This window comes from Acipenser ruthenus, chromosome 12, assembly GCF_902713425.1.
Source record: "Acipenser ruthenus chromosome 12, fAciRut3.2 maternal haplotype, whole genome shotgun sequence".
Classification (NCBI taxonomy): domain Eukaryota; kingdom Metazoa; phylum Chordata; class Actinopteri; order Acipenseriformes; family Acipenseridae; genus Acipenser; species Acipenser ruthenus.
The window spans coordinates 5,874,150-5,893,614 of record NC_081200.1 but is presented as its reverse complement, the minus strand read 5'-3'; the positions used below and the strand labels follow the sequence as shown (position 1 = coordinate 5,893,614).

The following is a 19,465-nucleotide window of genomic DNA, read 5'->3' as shown; positions in this document are numbered from 1 at the left end:
ATGTCAGCATTGCTCAGGGGTCATGACTGCGAGGTAATAGATTCCTGTTGATCAAGAAGATTAGAGCACTTTCAATGCAGCAGGGCATCAATCTCGGTATAGCTCAGAAACAATGAATTGGGATTCTCTGTCCAAAAGAGCTCAACAATCACTTACTCGTTGCTTTTTTACAGGTGGCCGAACAGCTAATGACAATCGCGTATGAAAACGGAGTCAATCTTTTTGATACAGCGGAGGTCTATGCGGCTGGCAAGTAAGTGAGCTACATCATTAAAAGCTGCTTTAAACAGCAAACTTCAGACCATGTCTGGCTTATTTTAATAAACATCACTGCAGCGGTTTAACCTTGAAAATCTGAAAATTATTCGAGATTTTAATCGTCCTTGAATGTATTTAAATCTGCTGTGTATATATAAAAAAATACAAATGGAAAAACTACATAACATGAATGACCTACGATTTGCAGTTTCATAAGAAATAAAATTAGATATTGTACAATACAGAAGAATAAAGGAAAATAAATGGATACATAGACTCAATGATGCCTGAAGGTTTAAATAGAAAGGAATAGTAGATTGTTCCATCACAAACAATACACTAAATTACATCACAAACACATTAATAGATTTAAATAGAAATAAGTGAGTATAGTTGCCATGGCATCAAAAGCATACAAGTACCTCCGCTGTTTTTCAAACACACTTCCCCTTGACAAAGGTATGTTTAACACACTGAAATGTTGGGAAGTTGGCTGTTTTGAGCAAAAGCTTTTATATTTCGGATTCTTTCACATGTCGGTTAAAAGCTCAAAATCCATGAATGCCGATGAGCCCGGCTCTCTTGCACTGTGTAAGATGTTCGCTAGCAGTGCAAGGGGTTGCCCCTGCCATGTTACACTGGTTAGTAATAACATTACAGTCCGCTGAGGTTGTTCAGGATTGGTGCTAATTGGGTTCTGTGAAACAAACCATTAGACTTGCTTGATTTAGTTTTTAAACCCACTGGGTATCCTAGTAGGTGGGAACTATCCTGAATATCCTTGAATGTGATTAAAATGCAATATCCAGAATTTTATATCAATGTAAATTTAGTAAAAAAAATAGTTTAAATTAAATTGTGTCCTTCAGAGCAGTATAAAAATAATATAAGTACATCTTTAAGGAAGCTGGTGAGATATAGAGTGAATTGAAGCATGCACTGCCTCATTGTGTGACCTGAGCAAGTCACTTCCTTGTGCTCCGTCTTTAGGGTGAGATGTAATTGTAAGTGACTCTGCAGCTGATGCATAGTTCACACACCCTCGTCTCTGTAAGTCGCCTTGGATAAAAGGTGTCTGCTAAATAAACAAATAATAATAATAATAATAATAATAAATGCAGTTCCATTGTATACTCTGCAGTGCTCTTCACATACTTCAAAGATGAGTCGTGTTTGCCACGGGCCTGTCAGTTTGTATAATGCATTACATGGCCTTTTGTTTGCACAAAGCCTACGCAGTGCTGTGAATAATGAGGTACTGTGTTTGTTTTCTAGAGCTGAGGTCATATTGGGGAATATCATCAAGAAAAAAGGTTGGAGGTACTGAAAGTTTTTTTTTTGTTGTTTTTGTTTTTCTACAACAGTGTTTTTTGTTTTTTTTTGTGAATTTGGTGGGAAGCTATTTTTACAGTTCTCAGAAAGGTCATCCAAAATTGTCTTGGGTATATACAAACATTACCTCCTCAATGGGTTTAAATATTGTTCATTGTAAGCTGTATAAAGCCAAACTACATTTTCAACTATGATATACATTGCTGTTCGGTGAAGCTTGATTTTAATGTTCTCTCCTGTTCCGCACAGTCTGGTAAATGGTCCTCTAACGGTAACCATAGTAACGGATGCTCTGAACTGCAAGTTTAAAAACTGCCCTGGTCCAAAGTCAGTGTGGGAATTATTCTGTGGTTATTCAAGGTGGTGATTTAAATCAACATTTCAATTATTTTTGCGTCGACAGATTATAAGGTTGAAAAAAAAAAATCTAATTGCTTTTACCAGAAAGATCCCACTGAAAATTTTAAACAGGCAATTTCATGAAGGCTAGTTAACCCTGGCCACAGGAAATGCAAAACACATTTTTCACTGTGAATATGCCTTTACATGGCATTTGTAATTATGTAAAGTAAAGGATTTTTTTTTTTGGCTTCTAATCACTACATAACAATAAACAGCTTCCCTTTTTTCTCTTACTTTCTTGAGCTCTGTGTGAAATGTTCCAGAAAGCAGAACATCTCCTTCTTATAGGTGGTCAGAGCTGGCTGATGCAAAGCTGCTGCTTAGCTGAAGAGGAAAATCTGCTTTTTCTTTATTCTATCAAATTCAATAAGAGGATAAAGTACGACAGCCTGGGAAAGCTGGGATTGCACTTCATGTTGCTGGCCTGGTGTCAGAAGTGTGGTTAGGCACATATTAATGTACAGAGATCTGGGTTGGGCTTTATTAGAGTTGATTGTATTGTCTTCAGAATTCAGTTACATCCCAATTTGTACCTGTCTGCTCCAATTTGGCTTTTTTTCTCTTGGTGAGCAGTTTTCTAAATTGACCAGTCAGTTCACACCAGAAAGAAACACGTTTCAGTGGTACTAAACACTGACCAACACAGACGTAACCACATATCAAGTATTGCCCTAATAAGGCATTTGAATGTGAAATGCCTTACCAGAATGCAACAGAAGTAATTCCAACAGAGTTAAGTACTTGTATTTATTCTTTTGATTTTTCTAATGTAAACGATATAGCCGCTATACAGTTGCTGCTGCTTTCATACAAGGCAATTCCCATTCGATGTAAGGGGGCAGAAAATGGCACTGAGGAAAATTTAAGAGGTTTTTTTTTCTTCATTTTTTGTTACCAATGCAAGTGCATGAAAACACTTTAAGGAACATACCCTTCAAGCTTTGGTTGCTCAGCGAGTAGAACTTAAATAACAGATGTTTTTCTCCCGAGAAGTCATCTGAAAGTTTTCTTTAAAAATCTCTAGATCGATAGTACCTATAAGAGAGAATATGGGGGATATTGAGGATCTGTAATGAAAGCACCTTTATTTCTTGTACCAGGAGATCTATTAAAATGTAGATTACTGTGATGTTTTAACACTTCAGAACTGTGTGTGTGTGTACATATATACATATACTGGTAAGTGAAGAGAAGCACATATCCAACTTCCACTTACTATCACATGCTTACTTTGTTTGCTGCAAATGAGCTTCTAGTTACTTCTCCTATAATTTGGCTGTATTCTTGGGTTTTAGAATTCCTTAAAGCATGTTGATCATGCAGTGAACCCAGCTGGAAACCTAAGTTCCAGTATTAATGTGATAATTGTGTGGCTTTCTCTGTGCAGGAGGTCAAGTCTTGTGATAACAACCAAGCTGTACTGGGGAGGAAAGTAAGTGAGCACTTTTTATTACAACAGTTATTAATCCCTATAAATTAATCAACAAAGTTCTGATAAAATGCAGCCCACTCATACAAGTATCCGAGCAGAACTCCCTCCTAAACACAATTACAGAATTCATCTACTTCACAGTGCATTCCTCAGAAAAGAGAAATACAATTCAGAGCCAGAAAGTGAAGAGTGGTGTGACCAACAGGACAAGCAGGAGGGAAAAGGGAACTTAGGAGCGTACCAGTAATGTGTAGGAGGGGCTGGCCCATGTTGAGTGAGATGGATGCATATTAGCGGGGGCTGCCTTGAATCCACAGTTAACATCAAAGTTTGACCCATACGACTTCTCTCTCTCTCACACACACACACATTGTGCTGTTGGAACAACCAATCACAATTGATTTTTTTTTCTTTCCTAAGAGCAGTTGTTTTTCTAGTCAGTGAAATCTGTAGTTCTTTGCCTTGAATAAGCTAAGCTTTATGTTTGACAGGTATGAGACTGCAGCATCACAGATGATGCACAAGTTCTTTCACAGTTCTACACAGGTTATTATTTGTAATTTTTTTCCTGTGTGCGCTCTTCAAACTAGGTATTTTTTCCCTGTTTCCCCAGATTTCAGAAATGGTATGTTAATGTCTTGTAGGCAATGTTCTATTCAAATCATTTTTTTCTTCTCCAGAGCAGAAACAGAAAGAGGTCTTTCCAGAAAACACATTATTGAAGGTATCGTAGCAGACATTTTACTTTATTTTTTAAACTCGATTAAGTTAGTTCCCTTTTAACCTGTGCCTATGTAATCCATTTTAATGAAGCAGATCTTAATACTGCCAGGCCAGACATGCTGTGTCACTCATTTCAAGGGGTGTTATCAGTCCTAAAAGAAAGGAAATGCCAATGCATTTTAGTAGAATATCACAAATCTCTCTACATATTTTTTTTTAAATCTCACTCATTTGGATGATCTGGCCTTGGCATCTCTGCTACCACCTAGAAACGTGGCAATCTGCAGCTTTCACAGTGTCTTGAACTGTATTTATAATATGGATGTAAATTCATTACCTCAAAGTTTTTTCTGAAAAGATTTTGGTTGTCACAAAGAAGAGTTTAAGGTTATTAAATGAGTGCTTATTTCCTTTCATTGGAACAAAAACTAATAGAAAAAACAAATAGAAATTGCTTCACTTTAATAGGTAAATGGGAGGGGGCCTAAATGGGCTAGGGTTACTATATAATAACTAACCATCAACCAAAAATGAAAATCTATTAACAAGCTAGCAAGATTTTAAAAGTTAATAAACTAAACTAGCAGAGTACCCCTTAAAATATTATTATTATTATTATTATTATTATTATTATTATTATTATTATTATTATTATTATTATTATTATTATTATTGCATGGGGTGGGATATTCTGTAATGCAGATCACACCATCTAGTGTTTGAGCAGTTAATACTGTACATTTATTATAAGCATTTTGAACATTACATGTTTCAAGGTTGTCCAACTATTATTTAGCCATCTTTAGATACAGTATATGAGTAATAAACAATTTTCTTTTCACATAATAAAAAAGCTTTTAAGGTTATTATTAGAGGCACCATACTGAATTTGTGCCAAGTTAAAGTCCATTAGTGTCAAAGTTAAGTAAAACACCTTTAACTCGAAATACACAGAAAAGGCCCCAATATACCCCCTGTGTTTTTGCACCTTCATGCAGTTAATTCATAACAATCAATGGCCTGTTTGATTTGAGCTGTAGTGAGATGATACTAACCTTGTATAAAGCTGCCCTTTCCAAAGGAAAAGATAACTCTCTTTTTGCTGCAGTAGTATTTAAGGTGAAAGAGGTTAAATGAATTTCAGTTTACTGGGTACAATTTGATTTCCATTTTATTGAAGCTAGAGGCCTGAACATTCTGGCCTTTATTACATCATCTTCCTGGGCTGGCTTTCCAAACAGGCTGCCCCTGAGCTGCCATCATTGGAGTTGCTTGATTGTGAGTAAATATTTAACGGGCACACTGAATAAAATTCAGTCAGGTGTTGCTGAAAAATGCTGTAACGTTTTTGACACCGCTGCAGTGCTAATGTTATAATACAATATCTTTTATTGTTATTGTAATCCTTTAAGTAATCTCACAAAGTAATATGCAACTGCCAGTTCATTATTTACAACTGTCCTAAATCTGATAGATAAGGTTTAAGTAATGAAGCAGATACCTTAGTAATCTTACCAAAGCTGTGGGAATTGATCAAAACATTACTTGGAATCAAGTCAAGACAGAGAAATGGGCTATTAAAAATTCTGCGCAGTAATGCTTAGGGCAATTTGTTTTTGTGACCCCTATTCTCCAGTTGGGAAACAAGACTAAAACCAAACCAAGGAAACACAAATAAGAAACCTTGCATATTAGTTGCAAAGCCTACAGTGCATTCCGAAGTTTCTAATTCAGGTTTGAAGGTGATTAAGCATGCATTTATCTGACACAGAAAATGACTGATCTTTCCGTCATGTAATATTTATTAGGGGCTTAACTCATCCACAGCGTATAGACGCTTACAGCTGAGTGAGACAGGAGAAAAGTGTGTGTGGGGGGGGGGGTGGGGGGGGTTTGGGGGGGGAAAATGGTTCCATCATTATAGTATTGCACATCTAATCAATCTAATCAAATGCATACCACAACCTAGCAATGTACAACTTGAGCTGCATTATTCACAAGCCATGGTACCCTCGTTGAGATCAATCAGTGCTCTTTTTGATCAGCACTTTTTTGAAAGATTTCCTTCTGATCAGCATTCTTTTACTCCGCATTTCTACGCATTCTATTACCACCTGTTTCCCATTTTACCGAACAAGGGGAATCAATTGCTACTCAGCCCGCCCTCTTATCAGATCTGTGACATTGTGAAATAGGTGTATGAATAGAACACGTCCAGGGTGATTATTAATGTGTGCACTGCTGAAGTAATCTGTCCACACTGATGGCTCCCACAGGTCTTGCTCATAGTCGCTTGCTGGCAGTTTTACTGTTTCTGTTTCTTACAGGGTTAAAGGGCTCCCTCCAGAGACTGCAGCTCGAGTATGTGGATGTTGTCTTTGCAAATCGACCAGACAATAATACCCCAATGGAAGGTTAGTGGGATCCCTTTTTTCATTAAAAATAAGGCTTCACACTTCAGAACTGTGACTGTTTATCCCTCGTGTGATGCCATACAAGCTGGGGAGCTGTTGACATATTTTTGCAGATTTTCACTTGAATTTCTATTTCTGTGTCAGTTTTGGACTCTCTTGCAGTGCAAGCGCTCTGCCGAGTCCATTCTGCAAACAACATGAAAGCACAAGGAAAGAATGGCAAACAAGTCAATAATATAGATGCATGTGAGATGGGGTTGCCTTCCTGTTTAACCCTTTAAGGTATAAGGGACATCTGTGACCCACAAATAAAATGCTAACTTTCCTGTTTCTGCAATGAGGTGCACAAAACAGGGTTTAAAAGTTACTAACAGGTTGGATCATCCGAATTGTCAGTTTCTTGTGATACTTGAAGCACTCTTAAATGTATTTTAAGAAGAAACCGTTTGAAAAACTGCTTTATTTACTGCATACCCCTCCAAACTGTTGTGCATCCTTATTAATGTAGGTGAATGTACTATATATATATATATATATATATATATATATATATATAAGAATTGCTTTCTCTACAAGAATAGACTTATTAATGACTGCTATCTTGCGGATAGAAAGGTTAGGAAATTGTGTTGTCTTGTAAAACCCGGCTAGCCTGTTGTTTCATCTATAATGTGGAGAGATGTTTTGTGTCACAGAGAGTGTTTGCTTTTACACTACTTTCCTCCCTGAAATAAATAAGTGGACAATGCTAAGAAATCATAATGGGCCCAAGCAGAGTGTCCCACTCACAGTCTTCCATTGCCTCACTCACGGGACAGATTCCATTGGACCACTTGAGCATTTTACATTCCACATGAATAAACTGTGAGAAATCAAGGGCCTGAGTGCCCAGTCAGCAAAAGTGCTGTTGCTGGGAGATGTACAAGGCCTGTTCTTTACAATAACTGGCTTAAACTTTTTTTCTAAGCCAGGCGTTGCCTTTACACACAGCAGCAAATTCAATAGAAGTAGTAATTCCATTTCAATTGGGATTTAAGCAAAAGCTGTTCAACATCAAAACCATAATGGACAGCAGCTGATATTCTGAATCAGAGATCATTTATACCCATAGAGAGGACCCCTTGTATCCAGATTCTATAAACATCTGGATCAAGGGAGTTACCGTCAATCAGATATAATACTGGTGGAAACTGCTGGGGGGCACTCCTCCGGTTCAGAAAAGAGGGTTCTTATTATAAACAGGGGTTGGAGAAAGGGGAGTGTACATTTGTTATGCAGCACTCGTTTTAGATGCTGCTGATTGATTTGTTGTTCTGGCCTGGCAATGTTAATACTGAATTCTGCAGTTTTCTTATCATTTCCTTCTTCGAGATATGTATGTGAGAAAAAAAAAGCTGTCTTGTTTCTTAAGAGGTTACCCTAAGGAAGGAAAAATGTCCTTGAAAACAAAGCATGGAATAGATGAATAGACCAGTTAAATTGTAAAGAGAAATGAAATCATGGAAATACTGTCTTCCATTTTGGCTTTGCTGGGTGCATCATGCAGGTCACATGTTCTGTTGCAACATGCCATCTTGCCCTCTTGATGGGGGTGTAGAATGAGATGCATTGGAACGCATTTCAATCTCTGTTAATTCACTTATCCAAACCTCCCCCACAGACAGCTCTGGGTGCCTTATGTGGGTCATCTTTCAACAGCCCAATTAGACAGAGTACAAATCTCTACCTTCTACTGCTCGCTCATTGTACACATTCAGCAATTGCAAGACCTGGGTGTAAGTGTTACTGCTATTGGCTTAAATGTGTCTTCACACAGTACCCTGAGGCTTGAGGCTTGAGTCTCTGCATTGCCTAACTATTTTCACTGTGTCTTCATCCTACGGATATCACCCACACAAACTCTGTTTCTAGCAGTAAAAAAAAAAAAAAGAGTAATGCATTAATTACAATAAAAATATGAAGGAAAGTGTAGTGCTAAAAATAATGTTCACCAACCAGATTTTAAAAAGTAGAAAGTGTTATTGTTTGTGGCAAGGCATTCTAAAGCCCTTTCAATTTAATAGAAATACTAGAGTGCATCCTGGAGCATGAAGGGCAGTATATACAGACACATGGGAGCAAAGCATGTGTATAACCTGCCTGTATATTAGACTGGGTTTAAGAATTACAGCAGTGGTTTTAATCTGAACAGTTTAGAGTCGGAAGCTCTTTGTTAGAAAGGGGTTGGGGCACTACATGTTTAGACTTGTATCATGACATATTTTTTAAAGTACTGCTTGTGGTAATGTTGTTAGGGAAGTAAGGTTCTCTTAGCGAAGAAAACATGTATTTAATATAAAAGAATCGATAGAAAGGCAGTCAGTTGGCATGAGCCACAATAATAAACAATCTGGTTTCAGCATTAATCAAGGTAACGTTTGTTAGTCCCAGATTAGTGCTAGTCATGGTTTGTGCAACCAGCTGCAAACACACTGTACAGTTGCAAACTACAAAGAAGTTGCCTGTTAAAATGGTAATTTAAGACCCCTGTTTATCTTAGAATAATCATCATAATAATGAATATATCTCCATACTCAATAAGTTGACAGCTGCTGTGTGCTCTGCTGAGCGACGTCAGTTACCAGTGTTGCCAAGTCTCACGAGAAAAAAGAGCAGCACTGCCTTTTAAAACAAGCACAAAACAAGCCCATTTCAGAGGGAGGGGAGTGGGGGTGTTTATACAAATTCCATATTTTTTTCTAATGACATGCATATATATTGACACCGCTCAATCACCAATAACACTCCTACAACCATTTTTAACTGTTGAAGTCACGTCACCTTTTAAAAAAAACCCGCGACTCTCAATAAAAACAAGCCCTGTTCCGCTTATTATAAGCGGACTTGGCAACTGTCAGTGAATGGGGCTTTGTTCAGCATTACTGCAGCACGAAAAGGTAAAAGCTCCCCCTTGTGTTAATACTGAGAATCGCAGGTCGAATTTGTTTAACGGGGAATTGAAGCCATCACGATTTGAAAATCGATTTCTGGAACCTGTATGCTTTTATCAGGCTTAGAACATTTTGTACAGACTGAAAAATAGTTCAAAATGTAATAATTCTGCTTTCCTTGCTATTCATACATATTCTTAGCTCAGATTAAATATTGTTGTACTCCTGTTTTTTGTTTTTATAACATTTTGTTTAATTTTTTTTCTTTTTATCTTTTTATTTAGAGATCGTCAGGGCAATGACATACGTGATTAACCAGGGAATGGCCATGTACTGGGGAACATCCCGATGGACTGCAATGGAGATCATGGTAGGATGCTAAGCCTGGCACATGTATGGTGAATGCTGGTACAGTTTAATATTAAGAGCACTCTCTGTCGGTGATTTACAAACTGAAGGTCCCCCTGTATCAGGACCAGCCCTGTATTTAAACCATTTCATTCAGACCTGTGGTGGTCATGGAGCAAGACCACTTTAATTTAATATTATATTCACTTGCTTGTAAACCTGCTTTTTTTTTCTCTTGCTGGAGATCCAGTTAATACAGATTGACTATAGTATCAGAGTTCTAATTTAAATTGGATAAAACATCTTGACTAGACCAGGAAACAAATCTACTAGCCAGCCCCATGACTATGGGAAACTTCTTTTTTTAAATCATAGAAGAGAAAATCTACATTTTGGTCTGTTTTGCATGCTTAATGTGATAAAGAGTAGGCCTATGACTTGATTGGAAATCTCTGATGACATCTATGGCTTCTTGTTGTTCCAGACGGCTGGGAATTGTTTAAATCCATGCTAACGTGCAATTTAATCAACGCTAACGGGAAGCTCAGTGGGATTTAACACAGATGAAAGTGAGAGTAATTCTGGGGGCATCAATAATTCATTATAATAAAAAGTGTGCCAATCCCATTGTGAAGAGAGAGATGAATAAAGTGTTGATATGTGTAACACTGAATTCATTGCCTTTCGTTACAGGAGGCCTACTCAGTGGCAAGGCAGTTCAATATGATCCCGCCAGTGTGTGAACAGGCTGAGTATCACCTTTTCCAAAGAGAGAAGGTCGAGGTACAGCTTCCAGAGCTCTACCACAAAATAGGCAAGTCTCACCTACCTTGTGTTAAAACAGCGTCATACCTTCTGTTAAATACAGTGCCATCTGTTGTCATTAACCTTATGCAGCTGAATTTTGAATATTTCTGATACTTTCATCCCAAATAACCAGTCTGCTAAAATAAAATGAATTTGAAACATTTACAAAATATATTTAAAAAAAAATACATAGAGATACCAGGATAAGTGTGGAAGGGTTGTTAACCAATCAGATCACTGGATTTTCACAAATCTTTTGTATAATACCTGGTATAGCCTTACAAAGGTGCTTTGTAATGTATGTTGAATACTGTAAAGCAATTAATATATGCAAGCCTTTTATTATGCGTTTTTCATCTATATATATATATTAAAAAAAAATGTTTGGCACAAAATCAAATTCCACTAACAATACATACTTTGTATATTGCAACAGGTCGCCAACACTTCTGGAACAAAATAGCTTTTTATGGGTGTGATTCGCCAAATATTTATGGCTTTACAGTATACTATTTGGCCCCATCTAGCAGTGATAGTTAAAATTGTGTAAAATAAAATGTCACTTGTGACATGAGCCAGATTCAAACCCAGACCTCTAGAGGTGAACGGCATGAGAGGAAACCAGGTATTAAACCAGGTAAGCCCTCACCAAATGCGTAGGTCAGCTTCAAGTAAAGTATTCAGGTAAGTAGTAGTGAATCTGTTTCTCTATTGTGAAAATGAATGGTAATATTCTGGATATTTGCTTTGGCAGGTGTTGGCGCAATGACCTGGTCTCCTCTAGCCTGTGGGATCATCACTGGGAAGTATGAAAATGGAGTTCCCGAGACTTCCAGGGCTTCTATTAAGGTACCACTCATGATTGGCTTGCTTGAAAAGAGTTGTCTTGTGTCAATAAATGACTCAAAACTAATCAGGGCTTCCTAATGAAAACAAGGTGTAATTCAGGGAGGAAATGTATTGTCTACAAAGTTCAAATTAATTTAGTAGCCTTGACTGAGCATGCATGTCACCCAAGTTTAAATTATGCTGTATTTGATCAAATAACATTGTTTCATACACAACAAATTGCATTCTTATTAAACCAAACCCTTAATGAACATAATATTGGGGAATCTGTGGGTCTTTTATACATGTATTTTAAGGATTATTTGTAACTTTTGCTTCCCCGTTATGTTTGAACACATATAAATACATTCTAATACTGAATTTCTGTAATGTCTTATATCCATAGTCCTACCAGTGGTTGAAAGATAAAATTTTAAGTGATGATGGCAGGAAACAGCAAGCTAAACTAAAGGAGCTTTCACTGATAGCAGAACGACTTGGATGCACATTACCCCAGTTGGCAGTAGGTAAGACAATATTTACAGCCGCGATCTGTCTAATATCTGCGATTCCCATTCCCATGTTTTAAACATAATCCTATTGTTACTAATAATAGTATGGGGGGGGGGGGAACACCATACAGGGATAAGGATGGAGAACATTGATGTTTTGGCAGCAGGCCCTTCAACTGCTTGTAATAAAGTTGAAAGAGGGGGGCTCCCGAGTGGCGCATCCAGTAAAAGCACTCGCTAGAGTGCAGGATGCGCTCTATAGCCTGGACGTCGCCGGTTCGAGTCCAGGCTATTCCACAGCTGACCGTAGACGGGAGCTCCCAGGGGGCGGCGCTCAATTGGCCGAGCGTCGTCCGGGGGGAGGGAGGGTTAGGTCGGCTCACCGCGCACCAGCGACCCCTGTAGTCTGGCCGGGCGCCTGCGGGCTTGCCTGTAAGCTGCCCAGAGCTGCGTTGTCCTCCGACACTGTAGTTCTGAGGCGGCTGCAGGGTGAGTCTGCAGAGTGTAAAGAAACGGGCAGCTGACGGCACACGCTTCGGAGGACAGCGTGTGTTCATCTTCGCCCCTCCCGAGTCAGCACAGGGGTGGTAGCGGTGAGCTGAGCCTAAAAAAAATAATTGGGCATTTCAAATTGGGGAGAAAATAATAAAAAAAAAATAATTGGCAACGACTAAATTTTAAAAAATAAATAAATAAAGTTGAAAGAGCTCAATCTCCATGGGCTATTTGGGCCTGGTGTCATTCCAAGTGCTTTCTATCATGGGCTGTTGTTTTCCTCAGCCTGGTGTCTCCGTAATGAGGGTGTAAGCTCTGTCCTTCTGGGAACATCCAATCCAGAACAGCTTACAGAAAACCTTGGGGCTATACAGGCAAGTAGCATGTCCTGAAATGTTTCCAAGGGAATTTTTAAAATAAATTACAACACTGTTCCATGTGGTGAGGCAGACTGCAGATGAGGGATTTAAGACTGCAGATTCAACCTCTGCCTTCCAAGCGTCAAGCATTTGGTTCTGTACACCTACTTTATCATTTACTACTTCGATTGTATCACCCCTTGCTGCCTAACAGTATCAACTCCAGGCTCTTAAGAGCCAGAAAATGTTGGTAATTTAGCAATCTGCTAGGCAAAATAGTTCTTAAAGCCATGTGTGATATTATCGTTAGCTATCGTCCCCATCCCATTTCATACAAACGTTACTGTGTGGGCAACTATTACCCAAAATATTACCTCCCTTCGTATTTCAGTTACTCTTAACAAAAACGATTTAACTCATCCCTTACCCCAGCACAATACAAAGTGTGTTATTTATTTACCCCTGTAAGACTCATCTGTTGCTTTGGACATTTTTCAGGTACTTCCAAAGATGACCTCTCACATTGTAGGTGATATTGATCATATATTGGGGAACAAACCATACACCAAGAAGGACTACAGATCCTAAAGTGAGGGAATGATGGCTGATTAAAAAAAACAAAAGTACCCAAATCTACACCACCTGATCAATATCTGATCATCGCAACTCCCAGCTATCCTGTGCTCAGTCTGTAAAATACTGGGCTCCTATAGGTGCATGCTGTCTCTAAAATAAGTGTGCCTAAATTATAAAAAGCACATTTCAAAAGAAAAAAAAAAAAATCTAGACAAGGTTATTCTTGTATTTTCTAAAATCTATAAACTCCTTATACTGCAGTCCGCTTCTTTTCATGCTCATGCAATGTAAAGATATTTAATAACAGCAGAAAGGTTTCTTTGCTTGTGCATACTTTATCTATGAAAATAATATTTCCCTAGACGCTATGGTAGTATTAGACACACCTGGTTTGAGGATGTTAAGAAAACAGTGAATCTGCTTTCCTGGCAGTAGAGGGAACATTGATATACAGATTGCTTCCCCCAATGCAGCATTGTTATTGCAGAATAGAAGTTACAATCAGGGATAAAATGGCAATGATAGAAGACAATGGAATAAATTCAGTAAGCCTTCCATCTACTGCAGCAAGCTAGGTACATCACAGATGCAGACAATCCATATGAAAAACCATGTCATTTTAATTCTATTAATACTACGACTACTAATAATGTGTTTTGATACAGAAGATGATACCGACCCTATGTTTACCCTGTGTAGATCAGAAATCTGCCTTGTTCTCGTTCTAGTACGGTCTGCCTGCAAGCTGCAGTACGCATTATTACTGCAACAGTGAGATTGTATCAGAAGCATCGATATTAAGAACCCAAAGATCAATTTTACACAAATGTATGAATAATGCTTGTTTTTGGGCTTTAGGTTAAGCAGTACTGCATGTTGAGGTATGTAGACTTCCTGCAAAAATTATTTAAGGTTAGAATTATTTTGAATTTACTTCACTTAAAGGATAATTAAACAGTATTTATCATGTACCATACAGTAGAAATATAATTGTATATAAACTTTGTTCTGTAATTCATACAGCAGCACATAGAGCAAAAGTGGATTTAAAGCGTTAGAGCACCCTGCTGTTTAAATGATTATTTTTAACCTTTACTGTATCCTGTGTTGTCACATGCTTGGGTTAAAGTCGAGACCCGTATTCCCTCCTGATTTCCATGACGTGTGAAACAAAATTATAACAGCAATCAAGATTGTTGAAATAATGTGTCTCTGTGATAGGGACAACATTGCTACAGCAAAGATAAAAAATGCATTTCCTGTAAACACTGCAGGATGTTCTGTAACACATTAACACTTTGTATTTGAATACCTAGTATTTGTTTTTTGACCATTTTCTTTTTCCATCTCTTGTTGACTTGTGCTCACTTAAATACTTTAGCCATAATCATTACCATATTTGAAAAAAATTCTTATCTAAAAATGTCAATGGTTTTTACACATTTCATAGAAATAGGATTTACTACCTTTTGGATTTTTTGCTCATACATACAGTTAAATATTTTGGTACTTTCAGCCTACTATATAGAGTGCCTTGATTGAAAACTATTTTTTATGCCAGCATAAATGAACGCTCTGTGGCAAGGTAGCTGATCTGGTTTCAACCAGACAGGCGATGCAAAGGAGTGTTAAATGTTGACACTGTTCCTGTTTTTTACAATACGTAAAAATAGTACGATGGTAAGCAAGTCATTTATGTGCGGTGTTTCTTCAAACACTGTTTCAGGTCTTTTCTTTAACTGCAACACGTATTCCATTAATATATTCAAATAAAATGAGTGCTAGCCTGCTGTCAAACTGTATATATATTTGAGCTGGATTGAAATAAAGAAATGCACAATGATAACCCTGGAGGCTTGGTTTGTTTCCTTTCACAGTATAACCCATTTCTTGGTATTGATTGGCATCAGTAAAGTTACAATTACCATTCAAATGAACTGCTTCCTGATGCTTTCTAGATTTGTGGAGAAGGTCCCTTTTTTTTTTTTTTTTTTTTTTTTAAATGAGGTTTGCTTAGAGCTGTAAAAAAAAAATTAAATTAAAAATCCAGCAAGACCCAAGGAGAGTCTTTCATGTTCACTGAAGTCTACTGTGAAGAGCAATTTAATATGTGTACAGCTGTTTCTTTGAATGTAAAACGTAACTGATTTTACCTTTATTGTTGGACATCTACTGTATCCCTGGTATAGTCACACACAAAAGTCAAGTGAATTGTCCAAAAAATTGTTTTATATTGAGGTTTACAGCTCTGTATATGGAGTTTAACATACAAATCTCATTTTTGTTCAAAAACCTAGTCTCAGATGAAGATATAAAAAACCCCGAATCCACCCCACCCAACTGTATTGGCCATCATATTTCTCTGAATGGTTGCATGTCGATTACTTGGATCCTGTAGACAGCAGGGCAATCAGTCCAGAGGAAGCACTGATGGACAAGATGTAATTTCTGGCAGGAGTCTGTCAAGGAAATGCTTACTAAAAACAGTATTATATATATATATATATATATATATATATATATATATATATATATATATATATAAATAATCACACACACACACACCTTATGGTAAGATACCATGCGACCTTCCTCCCATAACCATGTGGTAGCACAAAAACCAATGCAGCAAGCCAAGATGGATTTAAACCACACCACACTCACAACTCGCCCTTCACTCCATATTGCAATGCTTTTAATAGGAGATCCACTGGGTATGTATACTTAAAATGTATCAAAAGCTATTGAATTGTAGTTGATTGAAATACAAGAAGCCAAAAGAAATCGATGTTTTACCTTACTACAGACACTACAAAACAGCCTGCGTAAAACCTGAACAAAAGGATACACTGTCGGGTTGAAGCTCTTCAGCAGAAAGAATGAGGCAACGATCACCAAGAGCAGGAACAGCGTGTTGTTATAGAAGATAGAGAAGGTTGTGGCTTCATAATCGGCCACCTCATTTTTCTTCCACAGGATTCTGTTAAATAAATAAATGTTACACATCAATATTTGTCACATCACAACATTTTTCTTACTGCAACTAACGTGACAATACCTGAAAGACACAGTTTATAGTTCAGGCACGCAACTGAATATCCACTCAGGATTTGTTCACCAGGAAGAATATTTAAATTGTATTTGTGCAACATCAACATTACAAATTGAAGTCAAGACTATTACCTAGATGAAGATTGATAGAAATAACTACATGGAGAAAAATGTAGTCGGGTCATTTAATTTATATAAGGGCCTAAAACCTTACAAGTATTAAGAAAGAGTCAATCACTGGAATATTAAAAGTGCAATGTAACAATTAATTTAGCTGCTTATATTTGTCCTTCAAGGCTTTTATATTCTAACTCTTTCAATACTGCAAAAATCAAAAGATATCTAAGAAATAGAACTCAACAGAGTAGACCAGCAGTAAACCAGTCCTAGTCTTGAGTATGCCCCCATATCATGTTTGTATGGCTTACTTCCACACAAGACACCAAAACTATTTAGTAGTTGGGTTGTTTCTTTTCCAAAGTAACTTAGAGCTGAAAAAAGTTAGGCACAATTAAATGATGTTCTGTTGTACCTACTGAATATATAGTAAAAGGCAGTTTAGATATAAAATCTTACGCAAATCCCCATAAGCAGTACTGTCACAATGCCAATCCGTTAGGAGACCCATTTCCAAGAGTACAGAAAGCAAAACTCAATAACACTCCTCAGAGTTCCAGAAGTTCTCAATTCTAAACAGGCAGGCAGGGTTACACAGTTGAATACATGTGGGTAACAGTACAATACCTTTCATCCTTCTCCTTGCGAGACATCTTCCTGTTATCTGCCTCTGAAAGTTTGCGAGTGACTTCCTTAGAAACGGCATCTTCTCGTTTCTGGGCAACTCTAGATATATAAAAAAAATATTTAAAAACACATATATTAATTGGACAGAAAATATTAAAGTTCGTTTCGACACAAAACATTTGATTTTTACATTGCATTTGCTAATCGGAATCAAGAAACTGAAAAGTGTGAAAGGAATACATAAATGTCAGCGACTTACTTGTGTTTAAGGACAAATTTGACATTTTTGTAGGCAAAGGCAACCAGATAGGTGCTCACAAGAGTCATGACACTGTATAGAACTGCCGACTGGACCAGGTCCATGTGCCATATCCTCCAGAATAGCCCTGGAAATGAGGGGGGGATAAACAAACGAATAGGAGGTCAACTGAAACTGCATGCAGTATCCTAGGCAGGGTTGGTAAAACATCTGCCAAGTCTTTCACACAATGGAGTGCTTATTGGACCTGGATTAAGTGAAAGTCGGAGGTATTCACTATTTCTCTAGTCAAAACTTTTTTTTTTTTTTTTTTTTGTTAACTACAATACCCAGCTCGTGCACGACGGACAATACCTGCGACTCGAATGTTGATGTGTACTAACCGTGACTTGTATTTAATAACTTTATTTTCTGTATATATGACCTATATTGAAATACGTAATTAGCAAGTAATTATGTTTTCTTCTCATTATCTCACGACCATGTATGCTGTTTACTCAGCACCAAACCAGAGTTCCTGAGATTGTGCTGCGTGGCAAAACTCAAATTATTATTATTATTTATTTCTTAGCAGACGCACTTATCCAGGGCAAATCTCCAATTAAATGATTTTCCCGCAATGTAAACAAAAACAACTTTACAAAAAAGAAATACATCAACATTATAGTAATCCAATTCAAATTAAAACATACAATAAAATACAGAGGCCTGACTGACCCAAGCAGAGTCTATTCAGCGAGCAGTCAGTGCCACATCACCCAAAACTGCTGCTGCTGCTGCTGGTCGTAGCAGTACAGCGGTTACTAGTATATGTTATGCACCGTATATAATGCACATTTAAACATGTATCTTCTAATGTAGCATTACCACCGACTCTTCCCATTTCAGGTCATATTAAAATGATGTAAACCCCGTTGCCCATACGGTTTCAATGAAGTACTTACAGATGGGAATGGCTGAGACGATGAGAGCATTGCCGTAGAAAAGCGCCGTTGATTTAGCGGAGAGATTCCTGCTGAAATCCTGCAGAAGCAGGTCTTCTTCGGACTGCTGTTTGCTGCTGCTTTTGGGAGCCATGCTTGCTGTATAAGTTTGGCCGAGTCTCCGTCTGCTAAACCTGACACGTCTGAGCGAGCAAGATATTCTCTCCGGCAACTTAGTCTTTGCCTTACGCCTCGTCAGCACAAAACCGGAAGAGAACAAAACAGACTTGCGCAGTACCACTTCGCACAAGCTATGATCTCTATGGTACTCTTAACACTTCATGGGCGCCATATTATGAGTGGCAACAACTGCTGTTAGCTTGTAGACTGACATTGTCTCGTGTGTGTGTGTGTAATATATATATATATATATATATATATATATATATATATATATATATATATATGAGTCTACTAATTTGTTTCAGTACATATACGCAATGTGTTGTGAACTGGCTTCCAATTGGAGTCTGTGAGTAACATCTGACCCCCTCGGTTTGGTATCCTGTTAGAACATACAAAATGGGGAACATAACATTGAATCACCGCTAGGTGGGGCATTGTATCTGTGTTAGATCTGTAGCTCACTATTGCTCAAGACTTCTTGTGAGGTACCTGCATTCGAAATATCCAGCGCACATTAATGGATTTCGACAGTGTTATTGGTCAGCCCAGTGCTGCTGAGTACAACAAGCAAGTGTAGACCCACTTTAGATGGTATTAAAAAACTGATCAACTTTTGGCATTTTTCTCCTGCATCGACGCTGGGATGGTATCCAATTACGCATTGCACCCAGTTGCACATTTATATTTTGTTCTCAGCTCTTTGCAATTTCTGTCACATCTTTAAACAAATGGGTTTCATTATATAACACGGCTGCTTGGGCTTCACGTCCTCTACTAATAAGCAGTTTTTTTGAAGAAAAATATTATTTTTCCAAATATAGTGATATTCCAGTCTGTTAATTCCACTGTTAGACTGTTGATCAGATTGTAATTTTTGTAACGCCAT

At 37.7% G+C, this 19,465-nt stretch overlaps 2 protein-coding genes across 3 annotated transcripts in view; one reads left to right on the top strand and one right to left on the bottom strand.

Moving 5' to 3' along the window:
* LOC117417349 (voltage-gated potassium channel subunit beta-1) overlaps positions 1-15,262 on the top strand; it is a 56,039-nt gene extending 40,777 nt beyond the window's left edge. For both annotated transcript variants that reach the window (XM_034029444.3, XM_034029445.3), the window contains exons 4-14: positions 174-253; positions 1,534-1,578; positions 3,380-3,424; positions 4,105-4,148; positions 6,475-6,561; positions 9,776-9,861; positions 10,533-10,653; positions 11,401-11,495; positions 11,881-12,001; positions 12,767-12,855; positions 13,339-15,262. In XM_034029444.3, coding sequence (XP_033885335.3) covers positions 174-253; positions 1,534-1,578; positions 3,380-3,424; positions 4,105-4,148; positions 6,475-6,561; positions 9,776-9,861; positions 10,533-10,653; positions 11,401-11,495; positions 11,881-12,001; positions 12,767-12,855; positions 13,339-13,428 — 903 coding nt within the window. In that variant the 3' untranslated portion in view covers positions 13,429-15,262. The remainder of the gene's footprint in view (positions 1-173; positions 254-1,533; positions 1,579-3,379; positions 3,425-4,104; positions 4,149-6,474; positions 6,562-9,775; positions 9,862-10,532; positions 10,654-11,400; positions 11,496-11,880; positions 12,002-12,766; positions 12,856-13,338) is intronic.
* A 363-nt stretch (positions 15,263-15,625) lies between these two features.
* Positions 15,626-18,681, bottom strand: LOC117417339 (translocon-associated protein subunit gamma). The gene is made up of 5 exons (XM_034029415.3): positions 18,415-18,681; positions 17,471-17,597; positions 17,212-17,310; positions 16,265-16,396; positions 15,626-15,864 (listed from the first exon to the last, which is right to left on the bottom strand). Exons 1-5 carry the CDS (start codon positions 18,545-18,547, stop codon positions 15,798-15,800), a joined length of 558 nt encoding a protein of 185 aa, XP_033885306.1. The 5' UTR covers positions 18,548-18,681; the 3' UTR covers positions 15,626-15,797.
* Between the last annotated feature and the right edge of the window lie 784 nt (positions 18,682-19,465).

Excerpts from the sequence above, each read along its gene's own strand:
- LOC117417339 (XM_034029415.3), bottom strand. The coding sequence starts at position 18,547 with ATGGCTCCCAAAAGCAGCAGCAAACAGCAGTCCGAAGAAGACCTGCTT. Across the intron at positions 16,397-17,211 it reads CGCAAGGAGAAGGATGAAAG|AATCCTGTGGAAGAAAAATG; the intron begins GTATTGTACTGT and ends TTTATTTAACAG. Across the intron at positions 15,865-16,264 it reads AAGAGCTTCAACCCGACAGT|AAATTACATCTTGTCCATCA; the intron begins GTATCCTTTTGT and ends GACTCCTGCCAG.